A 17,918-nucleotide genomic window follows, 5' to 3' on the forward strand; every position below is an offset into this window, starting at 1 on the left:
ATGTTCGATGTTATGGAACAGAAACAGACATATCCCTTTGCTTTCATAGCGGATGGGGAAATCATAACTGTGGACATTATGAAGATGCGGGGGTATCTTGCTTAGGTGATGAATTAATTTTGTTAAAAGTATTTTTGATCAACTGCTATTACATACTTCTAACTGTTAATATCTTTAATAACATACAAAAATCATGCAATCATCTAAAGATTTACAATGTCTAAAATAAATTTGAATGTAACAATTGGTTTGTTTCTGGCTCAGATATCGATGAATGTGTGGATGATCCATGTAAAAACAACGGAACATGTCTAGACCTCAAAATCGGCTTCAAATGCCTCTGTGTTCCTGGATTCAATGGGACGAACTGCACAATTGGTGATTTTTGTTACATTGTAAAAGTATCAATCTAATTAAAACATATTATTCAGCACTATCCAATTAAATATTATATACTAGTATATTAAACAAAAGTAATATTACGCGTATAATCCTACATATTTAAGATAGCATTTATGATGATAGATAAATAAAATGCAATCGTTAATTGTTTTGTCTTCTTGAATGTAGACAAATGTGCGGATGATCCTTGTCAAAAAAATGGAACGTGTATTGACCTCATAAACAACTACGGGTGTCAATGTGTCGATGGATTCAATAGAACAAATTGTACAAACGGTAATTCTAATCAAATGAAAGAAAGAGAATACTCAAATAAAAAACCCATCAATTTTCCTTTCAACGTCACCTTTTCTTGCACAGATATTTATGGTGCAGGCGAAAACCACAGGAAAATATTAAATGTGATGGTACTTAAAATTCTGAAAACTGATATCCCATTAAATCTCAACTTGAAATCTATTATATCGTTAACCGTATCACTCAGTTTTGCTGTTGATATCGCACAGAAGACAAAATTAACCAACTTTCTCTAGATCACTACACTATTGTATGTGCAGTGAATCAATATTATATTCTCCGATACTGTTGACATTATATAATGTACGATGTTTTATCATGCCTTGTATATCAACATTTCCCTTGAAAAAGTGACTTGTTGAATGGATACAAGTACTATTGTTGATTAAAAAATGAAAAACTTAATTGTTCTGTTGACGTCCTTAGATTATTAACCTTAATGCTTCAGATCCCCTTTTATTTGATAACTTGCGCCTGTCAACTCGATATTTTCAGTTTCTTCTCGGATAGTATATATATATATATATATATATATATATATATATATATATATATATATATATATATATATTGCTATAAAGATACATATGTTCAATCACCAAGATAAATTTGTGAACAGAAAAAAAGACTCATGCAGAAATACGAAGGTTGTTCAAAAACTTTGTGGAGGATGTCAATCTTCGTTTAATTACTCACTAGAAATTTAAAATAAGCACAATATAATATGTACATATATTTGTTTTGTTGATGCGTGAAGTTTCAATCCATTCAATTTAACAGAAATGAATATACTTCATTTTAAAATCAACATGTTTTGTACCCGCGGAGCACACTTAACGGAAATGTAACGTCAAAAAATAGCGTCAAGAATTTCTAAAAATTACTATCCCTATACATTTCACACAGTATAATCCAATGCCCACTCATGAAATCCTTGGGCAGCTCTGATTTTGTATACTGTTTAATGTACTTTGAGATTAAATACTGTTCGTTATCTCCATATCCATCCTTGCAACTCTGAAGCACCTACAATGTATGTCTTTCCTTGACGTTCCAATTTTTTAAAGACTGTTAAGATTTTACTGTTAAATTGTAGCTTCACAGATTGTCCTCAACCGATACAGAGTCTCTGTCACCCAAATACTGCTTGTACTGTTTGTACCACATGCACAACTCGCTTGTGACATATTTTTTTGATTCCTCCAACATTTTTAGGGTTTATTCAGGTGTTTTTTTAGTAAAATACAAAATTGCATCGTCGTTATCTGTTGCTCCGTGACGTTCTAAAACGTTATCATTTTTGTCGTTTTCAATAAGGACTACCTATTTTCTCAAGCTGATTTCTTTTCAACAAAACAAAATATAGCCATAATTTGGTATACGAATCGATGTATCAATTCTTATTAGTTTGTAGTTCTGGGCTGTTTTTGATTTAGTTCAATTTTACAGAGAATGTGACTGCAGACATTATATAGATTATTGTCTGTAACTTACTAAATTTTCATCTACTCCGCGATCCGATTTTTGCATTTTAAAAATCTGGGTAAGTTTTGATTAAATTGTAATTTTTTGGGGAAAAAAATCACATTGAACTCGCTTTCTGTTGCTCCTTTAATCCGCATTTTATCCAAATTGAAAATCTGTAGATCCCTAAAACAGGGTTGCTATATCCCTGCAACTTTCAATCAAAATACGTACATTTTATGTTTCTGAATGCATTTTTTTCAATCTGTTTAAACACATAGGAAATGTTAAATGTTAGTAGACTGATAAAGGTTTTAAAAACCATATTCTATACGCCTATACTCTAACATAATATCAATATAATCACCTAGCTTTAGATATATTTTAATAGATATCGATGTGACTGCGTTTCTGGATTTAATGATATGAACTGTACAAACAGTGAGTAAGTGAATTTAACAAAACTATTCATAAGGTAAAATGTATACCATAAAACGTAAAATTTAATAATAACTTAGCGATGATAATATAAACGAGTATTCAAATATCTAAAATCCTTTAAAAAAAATGAATTCATCTTGAGACATCATGGAATATCTAATATGAAAACAAAGATGATATGTTAAATGTTACATTGGAATTAATGTATGAAATGTTGTTGTTTTTTTTAGGAAATATCTGAAGCATTTTGTTAATCATTAATATTTTAACCTCTTCGGGTATTTTTTTTTCATTATCGTTCCTTATTTACAAATTTCTTGCATTAAATATTTACAGATATTGATGAATGTGTTGAAAATCCATGTCAGAACAATGGAACATGCCTTGATCTGATCAATAATTACGAATGTAACTGTGTTGCAGGATTCAATGACACTAACCGTACATACACTAAGAGTATAAGAGATCAAGAAACACGGTTTTTCTAAGGAAAGATTGCTTCTTTAAAGAGATATCTTTTAAGATTTATTGACGATATATTAAAATCTTTGTTTTCAAAGTTCAATCTTTTTGTAAATATAAAAGAATGTCTCTTCATACTATCGTGCAAAAGTCTACGATATTTTGTCATGAATGGAGTGAAGCAATTACAATATAGAGGGAGAAAAAAATGTTATTCACAAGTATTTTGCTCATTAAGAAATTTTTTTACCAGTAGGAAAGGATATAATGAAATTTTCAGTACTGTGCTTTGCATTCATTAAAGTTTCCTACTGTCACAACCGAAATGTTTTTGTCTTAAATAAAAAAAAAACCGTTGCTATTTTCATCTTTCTTCCAGAATTTTTACTATAACCTCATGTCTACCATTTCTTCCTTTGACGTCATCTCACCAAACCCTTGTTACTCTTGTCTACTTTCTGATGTTCCTTGAAATTCTCTGACTTTCCTGTCTTTTCACTGATATCAATTTCCCTTGACTGAAACCCCGATGACCCTAAACTTGATTAGTCAAAACTTCCTTTTTTTCTTAACTAGGGTCACGTGATGTACCTTCGTGAAAGCCTGTCCCTGTAGTGAAATAAATTAACAATCAAATTGCAAAACATTGAATATTCTGTATTTTAATTTCCTGTCTTTTGCTGTATATTTTACAGATATTAATGAGTGTGGTGGAAATCCTTGTCAAAACAATGGAACATGCGTGGACCTCATCAATGATTACAATTGCAGTTGTGAGGCAGGATTTAATGGAACAATCTGTGAAGAGAGTACGTAAATTTTTGAAATTAAGACAACTGATTCTATTCATCTAATTTCAGATAACACAACACTGTAAATTGTTTATTCATCAAGAGATATTTTTAAATTTGTATACCGGTGTATTATTTTGGAATGCTTATGCTTCAGAACATTTAATATCCTTTGAAATAAGAGAGAGAGAGAAACGTTTGAATAAAAGAAGTTTTTACAGATATTGATGAATGTTCTGATAGTCCTTGTCAGAACAATGGAACGTGTGTGGACCTCATCAATGGGTATGAGTGTAACTGTTTTCCTGGATTTAATGGAACCAATTGCGAAGAGGGTAAATAAATCAAAATAATATTAAAGTACGATTTATCAAACCATTTTCAGAATTAGTCACACTTAACCTAGAGTATTTTTTACAGATATTGATGAATGTGCTGAAAATCCATGTCAGAACAATGGAACATGCCTTGATCTCATCAATGATTACCAATGTAACTGTGCTGCAGGATTCAATGACACTAATTGTACAAACAGTAAGTGTATAAAAGAGAATAATAAATAATACATTTTGGATAGTTAAACCATTTGAATGATATTTTCTTAAAGCTCATTAAGACAGGGCAATCTTTGAAGATGTGTCGCACACTTCCGACTTACTGTCAAAAAATCTTGTTAGACCTGCAAGAACAAGACATTTTTTTAAAATATCTCTTTAAATTTCACATTGATACTGAAATTTTCTTGGACAAAAAATCCCCCAACCCACATATCAAGGCTTCAAGCCTGAGTTGGGAGAGAGAGAGATTAAACAGTCATATTTTGTCTAATAACATATCTAAAATTTTCAACCTTCAATCTAGCCTTCAGTCTTACAATTGCTTAGCAAGAAGGTCTCACAAGTGTTCACCTACAGTGCCACTTTGAAATTTTCATGAAAAGTAAAAGGAAAGGAATGCTGTTTACAAAAAAATCAATGTTAATAAGTTGGATATAAAAATAAGAATTTATCTCATTCATAAAAGAGAATCCTTAAAAATTTCACTACTGTTCTTTGCATTCATAAAAGTATAAATTTTTGACTAACTTGCTCTGCACCTGATACTGTTGACAAGAAAATTACATACTGTATACTCTATAGCAACCATGGAATATTCTCTTTTTCAAAGTCATCTCTTATATACATGATATTCATTACAGATATTGATGAATGTTCAGAAAGTTCGTGTCTAAACAATGCAACATGTGTGGATCTCATCAATGATTACAACTGCAGTTGTGTTGCAGGATTTAATGGAACAAACTGTGAGGAGAGTAAGTAAATTAATGAACCTAAGAAAAATGAAACTTTAGATCACACAGATATCACAACTCTGAAAATTATGATACGTCAATGCTTAAGAACATTGGTTATCCTTTGTACAAGTGAAAGTTGGGATTACAAGAAAGACGTTTTTACAGATATTGATGAATGCGCCAATAGTCCTTGTCAGAACAATGGAACATGTTCGGATCTTATCAATGGTTATGAGTGTAGCTGTGTTCCTGGATATAATGGAACCAATTGCGAGGAAGGTAAGTCAAATGATATGAAATGACGGTGAATAAAACTAGTAAAAATCAGTTCATTTTCAAAGTCTCGTGATCTTTTTATAATCCTTTGCCAGTGGTGAAAGAAGTTACCGATCCAATTGCAAACAATCCCTTGAAAGTTTTAGAAATTCTTTACCAGTAGTGAATGAAATGACTGATTCGATTCAATATTGCAAACCACTGAATATTCTTTATCTCTTAATCATATCTTATGCATTTCATTTGTAACAGATATCGATGAATGTGCAGAAAATCCTTGTCAAAACAATGCAACATGTGTGGACCTCATCAATGATTACAACTGCAGTTGTGTTGCAGGATTCAATGGAACAAACTGTGAGGAGAGTAAGTAAATTAATGAACCTAAGACAAAATGAAACTTGAGATCACATTTTAGATATCACAACTCTGCGAATTCTGATACATCAATGTTTAGGAACATTGGTTATCCTTTGTATAAGTGAAAGTTGGGATTACATGAAAGACTTTTTTACAGATATTGATGAATGCACCAATAGTCCTTGTCAGAACAATGGAACATGTGCGGATCTCACCAATGGTTATGAGTGTAGCTGTGCTTCTGGATTTAATGGAACCAATTGCGAGGAAGGTAAGTCAATGAAAATGATATGAAATGACGGTGAATAAAACTAGTTTAAAATCAGTTATGCTTAACAAAGAGCATCTGTTACAGATATTGATGAATGTGCTGAAAATCCATGTCAGAACAATGGGACATGCCTTGATCTCATCAATGATTACCAATGTTACTGTGCTGCAGGATTCAATGACACTAATTGTACAAACAGTGAGTATATATAACCAAGCATGTTTTTTTTATTTCAAGGAAATGTTGACTTTTTCTGGAAGATATATTTTATCTTTTAGAGTTCATTCAAGTTATACTAGTATCTTAATCCTAATCTCAGATATCTTGAAGTCTGACGTCTTACACCAGTCTGTGTATTCCACCACAGACAAAGATAATCTAAAAGTATTCTCCCCATTGACGTACCTTGACCTAATCCCTGTTTAACCTGACCACTTTCTGGCGTCCCCTGAATTATCCGTCTATTCCTGAACATCTCCTGACAATATCCTTTACGACACTACTCTCACTTAGTCATTACTTGAGATTTTTCTTGATCAATATCATAACGTGATCCAACATCTGATGTTTTGGAGGGCCGTGTTTGCTTTGCTCCCATTTTGTATTGTTTTACGGACTTGTGATCTTGAATACTGTTCGATATCTCCATATGTTCCATGAAAGAAGTCTTTATCAGTCGTGCAATCCATTTCTTCCGGGCTTGAAAACTACACACCTTCATTTTCAAAGTCTCGTGATCTTTTTATAATCCTTTGCCAGTGGTGAAAGAAGTTACCGATTAAATTGCAAACAATCCCTTGAAAGTTTTAGAAATTCTTTACCAGTAGTGAATGAAATGACTGATTCGATTCAATATTGCAAACCACTGAATATTCTTTATCTCTTAATCCTATCTTATGCATTTCATTTTAACAGATATCGATGAATGTGCAGAAAATCCTTGTCAAAACAATGCAACATGTGTGGACCTCATCAATGATTACAACTGCAGTTGTGTTGCAGGATTCAATGGAACAAACTGTGAGGAGAGTAAGTAAATTAATGAACCTAAGACAAAATAAAACTTGAGATCACATTTTAGATATCACAACTCTGCGAATTCTAATACATCATTGCTTAGGAACATTGGTTATCCTTTGTATAAGTGAAAGTTGGGATTACATGAAAGACTTTTTTACAGATATTGATGAATGCACCAATAGTCCTTGTCAGAACAATGGAACATGTGCGGACCTCATCAATGGTTATGAGTGTAGCTGTGCTCCTGGATTTAATGGAACCAATTGCGAGGAGGGTAAGTCAATGAAAATGATATGAAATGACGGTGAATAAAACTAGTTTAAAATCAGTTATGCTTAGCAAAGAGCATCTGTTACAGATATTGATGAATGTGCTGAAAATCCATGTCAGAACAATGGGACATGCCTTGATCTCATCAATGATTACCAATGTTACTGTGCTGCAGGATTCAATGACACTAATTGTACAAACAGTGAGTATATATAACCAAGCATGTTTTTTTTATTTCAAGGAAATGTTGACTTTTTCTGGAAGATATATTTTATCTTTTAGAGTTCATTCAAGTTATACTAGTATTTTAATCCTAATCTCAGATATCTTGAAGTCTGACGTCTTACACCAGTCTGTGTATTCCACCACAGACAAAGATAATCTAAAAGTATTCTCCCCATTGACGTACCTTGACCTAATCCCTGTTTAACCTGACCACTTTCTGGCGTCCCCTGAATTATCCGTCTATTCCTGAACATCTCCTGACAATATCCTTTACGACACTACTCTCACTTAGTCATTACTTGAGATTTTTCTTGATCAATATCATAACGTGATCCAACATCTGATGTTTTGGAGGGCCGTGTTTGCTTTGCTCCCATTTTGTATTGTTTTACGGACTTGTGATCTTGAATACTGTTCGTTATCTCCATATGTTCCATGAAAGAAGTCTTTATCAGTCGTGCAATCCATTTCTTTCGGGCTTGAAAACTACACACCTTCATTTTCAAAGTCTCGTGATCTTTTTATAATCCTTTGCCAGTGGTGAAAGAAGTTACCGATTAAATTGCAAACAATCCCTTGAAAGTTTTAGAAATTCTTTACCAGTAGTGAATGAAATGACTGATTCGATTCAATATTGCAAACCACTGAATATTCTTTATCTCTTAATCCTATCTTATGCATTTCATTTTAACAGATATCGATGAATGTGCAGAAAATCCTTGTCAAAACAATGCAACATGTGTGGACCTCATCAATGATTACAACTGCAGTTGTGTTGCAGGATTCAATGGAACAAACTGTGAGGAGAGTAAGTAAATTAATGAACCTAAGACAAAATAAAACTTGAGATCACATTTTAGATATCACAACTCTGCGAATTCTAATACATCAATGCTTAGGAACATTGGTTATCCTTTGTATAAGTGAAAGTTGGGATTACATGAAAGACTTTTTTACAGATATTGATGAATGCACCAATAGTCCTTGTCAGAACAATCGAACATGTGCGGACCTCATCAATGGTTATGTGTGTAGCTGTGCTCCTGGATTTAATGGAACCAATTGCGAGGAGGGTAAGTCAATGAAAATGATATGAAATGACGGTGAATAAAACTAGTTTAAAATCAGTTATGCTTAGCAAAGAGCATCTGTTACAGATATTGATGAATGTGCTGAAAATCCATGTCAGAACAATGGGACATGCCTTGATCTCATCAATGATTACCAATGTTACTGTGCTGCAGGATTCAATGACACTAATTGTACAAACAGTGAGTATATATAACCAAACATGTTTTTTTTTTTATTTCAAGGAAATGTTGACTTTTTCTGGAAGATATATTTTATCTTTTAGAGTTCATTCAAGTTATACTAGTATTTTAATCCTAATCTCAGATATCTTGAAGTCTGACGTCTTACACCAGTCTGTGTATTCCACCACAGACAAAGATAATCTAAAAGTATTCTCCCCATTGACGCGCCTTGACCTAATCCCTGTTTAACCTGACCACTTTCTGGCGTCCCCTGAATTATCCGTCTATTCCTGAACATCTCCTGACAATATCCTTTACGACACTGCTCTCACTTAGTCATTACTTGAGATTTTTCTTGATCAATATCATAACGTGATCCAACATCTGATGTTTTGGAGGGCCGTGTTTGCTTTGCTCCCATTTTGTATTGTTTTACGGACTTGTGATCTTGAATACTGTTCGTTATCTCCATATGTTCCATAAAAGAAATCTTTTTCAGTCATGCAGTTAATTTCTTCCGGGCTTGAAAACTACACACCTTCATTTTCAAAGTCTCGTGATCATTTTAAAATCCTTTGCCAGTGGTGAAATAAGTTACCGATCCAATTGCAAACTATCACTTGAAAATTTTAGAAATTCTTTACCAGTAGTGAATGAAATGACTGATTCGACTCAATATTGCAAAGCATTGAATATTCTTTATCTCTTAATCCTATCTTATGCATTTCATTTGTTACAGATATAGATGAATGTGCAGAAAATCCTTGTCAAAACAATGCAACATGTGTGGACCTCATCAATGATTACAACTGCAGTTGTGTTGCAGGATTCAATGGAACAAACTGTGAGGAGAGTAAGTAAATTAATGAACCTAAGACAAATGAAACTTTAGATAACATTTTAGATATCACAACTCTGCGAATTCTGAAACGTCAATGCTTAAGAACATTGGCTATCCTTTGTATAAGTGAAAGTTGGGATTACATGAAAGACTTTTTTGACAGATATTGATGAATGCGCCGATAGTCCTTGTCAGAACAATGGAACATGTGCGGATCTCATCAATGATTATGAGTGTAGCTGTGCTCCAGGATTTAATGGAACCAATTGCGAGGAAGGTAAGTCAATGAAAATGATATGAAATGACGGTGAATAAAACTAGTTTAAAATCAGTTATGCTTAACAAAGAGCATCTGTTACAGATATTGATGAATGTGCTGAAAATCCATGTCAGAACAATGGGACATGCCTTGATCTCATCAATGATTACCAATGTAACTGTGCTGCAGGATTTAATGACACTAATTGTACAAACAGTGAGTATATATAACAAAGCATGTTTTTTATTTCAAGGAAATGTTGATTTTTTCTGGAAGATATATTTTATCTTTTAGACTTCATTCAAGTTACACTAGTATTTTAATATTTATCTCAGAACTCTTGAAGTCTGAAGACTCATACCAGTCTATGTATTCTACCACGAACAAAGATATTTTGAAAGTATTATACACTTTGACGTGCCTTGACCTAACCCCTGTTTAACCTGACCCCTTTCTGGTGTCCCCTGAATTATCCGTCTGCTCCTTAATATCTCCTGACAATATCCTTAACGATACTGCTCTCACCTCACTCACTCATTACTCGAGATTTTTCTTGATCAATATCATGACCTGATCCCACATCTGATGTTTTGGAGGGCCGTGTTTGCTGTGCTCCCATTTCGTATTGTTTTACTGACTTTTGATCTTGAATACTGTTCGTTATCTCCATATGTTCCATGAAAGAAGTCTTTTTCAGTGGTGCAATCAATTTCTTCCGGGCTTGAGAACTACACACCTTCATTTTCAAAGTCTCGTGAACATTTTAAAATCCTTTGCCAGTGCTGAAATAGATTACCGATCTCCAGTTGCAAACCATCACATGAAAGTTTTAGAAACCCCTTACCAGTAGTGAATGAAATGACTGATTCTGTCCAATATTGCAAACCATTGAATACTCTCTATCTCTAGATCATATCTTATGCATTTTATTTGTAACAGATATGGATGAATGTGCAGAAAATCCTTGTCAAAACAATGCAACATGTGAGGACCTCATCAATGATTACAACTGCACTTGTGAGGCAGGATTTAATGGAACAAACTGTGAGGAGAGTAAGTAAATCAATGAACCTTAGACAAATGAAACTATTGTTCACATTTTAGATTTTACATGGCTGTCAATTTTCTGTTTAATAACAAAACTTTTTGATAATATAATAAAGTGAAATACGTAGTTATAAATCTACTTGTCAGCAACAGAACACGTAATATCCTTTTTTGAGAGGTATAAACGTAAGAAAAAATTCTTACAGATATTGATGAATGTGCTGAAAATCCATGTCAGAACAACGGGACATGCCTTGATCTCATCAATGATTACCAGTGTAACTGTGCTGCGGGATTCAATGACACTAATTGTACAAATGGTAAGATTTTTAAAATAAAGAGTAAAACTTTACTCAAAATTGCCCCCCAAAAAATTCTTGTAATATCTCCTTATAGATTATAATATTGTGCAACGAAATTTATCTTGCAAATACTTAGAATACGGACTTTCGGGAAAATTCTTATGATTTAATTGTATAGATGTCGATGAGTGCGCTTCATTGCCTTGTCAGAACAATGGAACCTGTGTTGACTTGGTCAATGAGTACGAATGTCAGTGTGATGTTGAATTCAATGGTACAGATTGCTCTACAAGTAGGTGGAATAGCAGGATTTTTACTTTTAAAAATTTTAAGAATGCAAATATAATTGATACCGTATATTTAAATTTATTCTTATCAGCCGAATGAAATGTATTTGAGTACTATCCTCATCATTTGCACCTCAAATATGTTTTTGAATGACAACTTCAAAATATGTTTCTCTTTTGGGGATTTTTTTGACCATTTTACTTTTTTTTTTTTCTGAAGAATCAAATTTAATGAAATATAAGCTTGTCTTGAATCTTGATGTAACAACGACAGCAAATCTGAGCATAGAAGAAGATTATAACAAAGTAAAGAATAAAGTTCAAGAAGCGGTTGGTATTTTTGTCTCTTTTGAATTTTTTTTGAACGAATTATTTAACATTATTTTTATAACAAACATTCATCTTATTATATTTTATAGTTAACTGATGTTTACAGTAAAAGAATCGTTGGATCAAAAGTCATAATAAAAAGCATGAGGTATGTTTGTAAAGCAGTATGTTTTTATTTGTTTTTTTTTTCAAAATGTGTATATATGAAAGGATGTGGTATTTATCCCCACCCCACAATGGTATTGTTATTTAAAATTACACAGTAAAAGCTATAAGTTATAACGCAGTCACTGTGACCTATGGAATTACTTCCCTATATCCGTAATTGTGGCAGAGGTGACAAGAGGTTTTTTTTTGGATGAACTCTTAGATCATTCTGAAAGATACTCAAAAAACTGGGGCCAAGTAAGGGTCTTACCCTATCTTGTCCTTTGAAATTTTAGACGAAACTATGTCCATTCCCCTTTAAAAACATTTATATTTATATATTTTTTCGTTCCGAATATTTTATATAAGACATCATATGTTTATTTAAAAGAAAGGGAAGCTTAATTGTTGACTTTGACCTCGTCATACCAGACAGCCCAACATCAAAAGTACTCGTCGTTGACACCGTGTACAAGCTTGTGAATGGTCTAGTATTTGTCAACTTCTCGGGAGAAATAGTCACCATTACCAGTGCTACAATACAGCATTCAACATACGGAGAGAGTAATAAGTTTTATACAGTGTTTTCAATACACATTTTTACAGTGGGAAAGAGTTTTTTCTTGATAAAATCTTCTTAACTTGATTCACCTCTTACATCATCAAATTTATATGATACATGCGTACAACTGTTATCTATTTAATTAACTTTGAACATACTTACGATATAGATGTTGATTCTGTTCCTTTGTAGTTATTATCACAAACTCATCTGATGGATGCGCTGTTGTGAACTCACAAGGAGCATGTGATGTAGGATATAGTTGTCAAGAATTTATCAATCATACAGTGGCTTGCATGTACGTATATGTTTACACAATGTTTTTTGTATTTCTCTTTACTTCTTCATCAATTATGCAAAGTTTACTAATTAGTTAAAATCATTATGATAAAACAAACCTTATGAATTTCGAAGAAAACAGAACTGGACTTATATCCCCCTTTGCAGAGCTGAGACAAATGAAAGTATGTTGCATTTATTTGAGAAAAAATGAACAAATTATTCATTAATCTTTTTAATTTGCGTTTCAGTCCCATCATTAGTAAGTATAAATGTTTTCTTTACTTTTATTTATGCAGAAAGGATGCTGTGATAAATGTTTTATCTGAAGTATTCTATTAATGAAAAATTGAAACAAAATAAAGAATTATGTAATTCAGCTTTTAATCATTTTATTTTGTTTTCCTTATTATGTTATTATTTAATTTGATAATGTTTTGTAAAGATGAGTGAAAGAGTGTGAATGTTTTATATTTGTTATATGTTCATTTCTGTTTGTTTATTTTTGAAATTCTATACATGTTATTATATGTTGAATAATAAGTTATTGTTTAATTATTTCTATTTATTTGTACATGCATAATACCTATAACTTTAACCATGTTAACGGGAGATTAATATTTTTTTCTTATTTCAGATTGTAGATTGCAGAGAAGAATCAGTGATAAATTCTCTATAATATAAATACATAAATATTTAATACGCCGAAACTTCACATTCATTTTGCGCTATTTTATGTCAAAAATACATTTGTTGAAAAAAATGATATACTATTTACTTTAATCTTTCACTTTTATTTTACAGGTCTTGGAATAGTAATGGGGCAAGAAGATAATTGAAGAGAGAACGCTGATTGTTTTATGAACTCTAATTATTCCGTTAATGTTTACAAGTTCATGCAATATTTATCCCGTTTGCTGTTAATTTATCAAATATATTTTTGTTGCAAAAATGGTTATTGTTTTTTTTTTATAATAGTTCTTTCTACAACGAATGACCGTTGTGATAGCCTAGTGGTAGGGCAATGGAATGTAACGTACGTGTGCGATTTTCGTAAAATTTAATACGTAAACAACAGAAAATGAATTTGCCTTTGTTATGCACCCAGCACTGTGAAATGTGAAAGCCGATGCTCCCTTGGATAAGACCTTAAAATCCGAGGCCACATGTCTGAGTAGGCGTTTAAAAAATCTTCTGCAAAGGATATAAAACAACAATCAAACAATCACTATTCACAAAGATTTTGAAAATAAATAAATTCTGATTTATTTCTTACGTTCTAACATTAATTCTTGATTCTGTAATGCAAATAAAATCATGCAATGAAATAAAAAAAAAAAAGAAACTGCGCCATTAAATTCAATTCAATGAGGATATTAAGTGGGGAGCTCTATTTTGTTGATGAAGGTTTTTAGAAGAAAAAATATGAATTTTTCCCTTTTGAAATATATACAGTTCTTTTAAGTGGTGACTTCAACTAGACATTTAGATATATCGATGACGTATTGTCAATAACAATGGCTATTTCCATTCTTATGTCGATAAGATATACACCAGTGAGCTTGAGATAAAAGATAACACAGAATCTTACACATCTGTTTCATGTTTGGATATTGAAAATGACGTTAATAGTAATCTAAAAAACAAGCTCAATGAAAAAACTGATGACTTTAACTTTTCAATCGTCAACTTCCCTTACTTATATATAGCAATATACCTTCATCACCAGCATACGGAGTTTATATATCTCACTTTATTCGACCCATTGCTATCCGTTTTCGTCCGTCGTCGTCCGTCGTGTGTCGTGTGTTAACATTTGAACATTTTCAGCTTCTTCTCTGAAACCACTGAACCAATTTCAACCAAATTTGGTATACAGCATCTATGGGTGGAGGGGAACAAAAATTGTGAATTTCATGGTCCCCGCCCCCCCCCCCCGGGGCCTGAGGGGTGGGGCCAAAACCACTAAAATTAATGAAATCTTTAAAAATCTTCTTCTTTACTCCTGGACATCGAGCAGGCAAACTGTTAGCATGAATGCTATGACCATTGAGTCTTCTACCAAAATCGTGAAATTCATGGCCCCAGGGTCAGGGGTTGTAGTGCTAGGGCGGGGCTATATAGATTATATAGTAAAAATGCATTATTTCTTTGAAAATCTTCTTCTCTGCTCCTGGGTATTAAATAAACTAACTAAGTACAAAGTTATCATGACCATTGAGTCCTCTACCAAAATTTTGAATTTCATGGACCCAGGGTCAGGGGTTCTTGTGCTAGGGCGGGGCTATATTGATTATATTATGAAAATGCATTATTTCTTTGAAAATCTTCTTCTCTGCTCCTGGGTATTAAATAAATTAAGTACATAGTTATGATGAGCAAGAGTGCCTATTCCACAATTATGAATTTCATGGCCACAGGGTCAGAGGTTCTGGTGTTAGGGCGGGGCTCTATTGATTATATAGTGAAAATGCATTAATTCTTCGAAAATCTTCTTCTCTGCTCCTGGGTATTAAATAAACTAACTATGTACATAGTTATGATGAGCAAGAGTGCCTATTCCACAATTGTGAATTTCATGGCCCCAGGGTCAGGGGTTCTGGTGTCAGGGCGGGCTATATAGATTATATAGTGAAAATGCATTATTTCTTTTAAAATCTTCTTCTCTGCTCCTGGGTATTAAATAAACTAACTAAATACTACATGGTTATGATGAGTAAGAGTGCCTATTCCACAATTGTGAATTTCATGGCCCCAGGGTCAGGGGTTCTGGTGTTAGGGCGGGGCTCTATTGATTTAATATACTGAGTAGTGAAAATGCATTAATTCTTTGAAAATCTTTTTCTCTGCTCCTGGGTATTAAATAAACTAACTAAGTACATAGTTATGATGAGCAAGAGTGCCTATTCCACAATTGTGAATTTCATGCCCCCGGGGTCAGGGGTTCTGGTGTTAGGGCGGGGCTCTATTGATTATATAGTGAAAATGCATTAATTCTGTGAAAATCTTTTTCTCTGCTCCTGAGTAGCTGAGTAGCTCCTGAATAAACTTACTACTAGTAAGTGCATAGTTATGATGAGCAAGAGTGCCTACTCCACAATTGTGAATTTCATGGCCCGAGGATCAGAGGTTCTGGTGTTAGGGCGGGGCTGTATGGATTATATAGTGAAAATGCATTAATTCTTTAAAAATCTTCTCTGCCCCTGTGTATTTTAATAAACTAACTAAGTACATAGTTATGATGAGCAAGAGTTCCTATTCTGAAATTGTGAATTTCATGGCTCCAGGGTAAGTGGTTCCTTTGGGGTGGGGTGCACAACTGTTTATAAAGTGGAAGTGCATTTTCTCTTTTTTACTCTGATCTACCTCTGGGTAATAAGTAAATAGAGTAAGCATGCTAAGTTTATAATTATAATAAGCAATGGTGCCTTTTTCAAAATTGAGAATTTTATGGCCTCTGGTTTAAAACAGAACCAAATTCAATTGTTGGAAAGTTGTTACATGATACTCAGGTGACCTATAAGGCCCGTGGGCCTCTTGTTCTCTTAGGAAATACTTTTATCTTATTCGAACCAAAGTTATCCTATGTATCAAGAATATTTTTTGTTCTTATTTAAAAGATGTCAAATGTCAAAAAAGCAACCGACAATCCATCAATCCTTTCTGGAATGATAATGAAATCACTTGGAGTCTGTTAAAAAGTTTCCTTGAAGATGTCGAAAAAAATTTATATATTTTCATCAAACGATCATTACATCATTTTTCTTAAAGCATAATAATAAGCAGTTTTGAAAGTTTTATTATATATATTTTGCTGTTTAAATGCCAAATTATGATAAATTTGTATGTAATTTAAACCTTTATGATCAATCAGACTAGGATAAAGATTAAATTGTTACAGAAAAACGAATTATATGTATAAGAATATCCAGTATTTATTAAATTAACATGATTTTGACTCAATCAAAGCAGCCAGTAAATAGTTCTTCAATCGCAAATATTATCAAAAGAAGCGTTCTTTTTTCTGTCACTGAAATAGTTATATACAATTTACAAAGAAATTCCGACATCATATGCAGCTGATATTGCTTAAAAAATCCATGGTTCTTTATCAAAACCTTAACGCTGCTGAACAAGCCAGCTGTACAGATATTTAGCTGTTCTTCTCCCATCAAGAAAACATACAATGGCAGACATATCAGCAATTCACATACTCCTATTTTACATTCTGACTTAAAACGGCATATAAATAAACAATAAAATTTTGGGAATTAATATAGCAGCAAATATATAACCAGCTTTCTCGGGTTTTATTTTTTTTAAATATTAATATTTATTGATATGTATTGAACAAAAGCAGAACCATTTTATTGTTTAAGTTAAAACAGTGGGTTTTATGCTCCTTTTATGCACATTGGATGACTTGATATTACATATATTTAGCTGAAAGCTAATACTGAGCTTCTAAACGGATGGGTACACAGCTCCGCGCACTTTCTAAGCTCACACATGGTCACATTTTTCTTGCAATAAAACTTAAAATTATCAAGCTACAGTACGAGACATAACCCTTATATTATCAATTTTCTTCATGTTAAAGGTGAATATTCTCTAACATCATTACCTTAAGTTTTAAAACTCTATGTTTTAAAAGAGAGTATTATGTTACAAGCTCAAAAGTATGTGGAAACAATTAGAATCCAGAACAGAACAACCACGGACCTAAAACATCAGATGTGGAATCATGTAGAAGACATCTGCCAACTTTTCATAATCGCCCTGTGCCCCTTATCATGAAAGGGCAAAAGGGAAAATCCGTAAATAGTTCAAAGTAAAAATAATGGTCTACAAATAGTTCTAAAACTCCAGTCTGCATTTTGAATTATTGATAGATTGTATTTTCTGTCAACGTCATTTCATTTACCGTAGACCTTCTCGCGAAATGATGGTTTAAAAAAACAGATGATATTCCTTGTTTCTTCATTTTGTTTGTTAATAGCTTGCTTCGTTTAAGATATTGTTCATAAGTAGATCATAC

General features: G+C 32.8%; 1 protein-coding gene and 1 long non-coding RNA gene across 2 annotated transcripts in view; both read left to right on the plus strand.

Moving 5' to 3' along the window:
* Positions 1-216: 216 nt before the first annotated feature.
* Positions 217-17,918, plus strand: part of LOC134242706 (fibropellin-1-like) — a gene marked incomplete at its 3' end in the record, with an annotated part of 48,644 nt that continues 30,942 nt past the window's right edge. The window contains exons 1-20 of the mRNA XM_062724835.1: positions 217-247; positions 571-678; positions 2,941-3,060; positions 3,762-3,875; positions 4,079-4,192; positions 4,278-4,391; positions 5,056-5,169; positions 5,317-5,430; positions 5,680-5,793; positions 5,945-6,058; positions 6,143-6,256; positions 6,974-7,087; positions 7,239-7,352; positions 7,437-7,550; positions 8,268-8,381; positions 8,533-8,646; positions 8,731-8,844; positions 9,566-9,679; positions 9,831-9,944; positions 10,029-10,142. Of these exons, the coding sequence (XP_062580819.1) occupies positions 217-247; positions 571-678; positions 2,941-3,060; positions 3,762-3,875; positions 4,079-4,192; positions 4,278-4,391; positions 5,056-5,169; positions 5,317-5,430; positions 5,680-5,793; positions 5,945-6,058; positions 6,143-6,256; positions 6,974-7,087; positions 7,239-7,352; positions 7,437-7,550; positions 8,268-8,381; positions 8,533-8,646; positions 8,731-8,844; positions 9,566-9,679; positions 9,831-9,944; positions 10,029-10,142 (2,197 nt within the window). The remainder of the gene's footprint in view (positions 248-570; positions 679-2,940; positions 3,061-3,761; positions 3,876-4,078; positions 4,193-4,277; positions 4,392-5,055; positions 5,170-5,316; positions 5,431-5,679; positions 5,794-5,944; positions 6,059-6,142; positions 6,257-6,973; positions 7,088-7,238; positions 7,353-7,436; positions 7,551-8,267; positions 8,382-8,532; positions 8,647-8,730; positions 8,845-9,565; positions 9,680-9,830; positions 9,945-10,028; positions 10,143-17,918) is intronic.
* Positions 11,875-12,593, plus strand: LOC134242680 (uncharacterized). The gene is made up of 3 exons (XR_009986903.1): positions 11,875-11,892; positions 11,999-12,040; positions 12,431-12,593. It is a non-coding gene; the product is annotated as an uncharacterized LOC134242680 (long non-coding RNA).

This window comes from Saccostrea cucullata, unplaced genomic scaffold (genome assembly GCF_032062105.1).
Source record: "Saccostrea cucullata isolate Sc308-1 unplaced genomic scaffold, CSIRO_AGI_Scuc_v1 ctg138, whole genome shotgun sequence".
Lineage (NCBI taxonomy): Eukaryota > Metazoa > Mollusca > Bivalvia > Ostreida > Ostreidae > Saccostrea > Saccostrea cuccullata.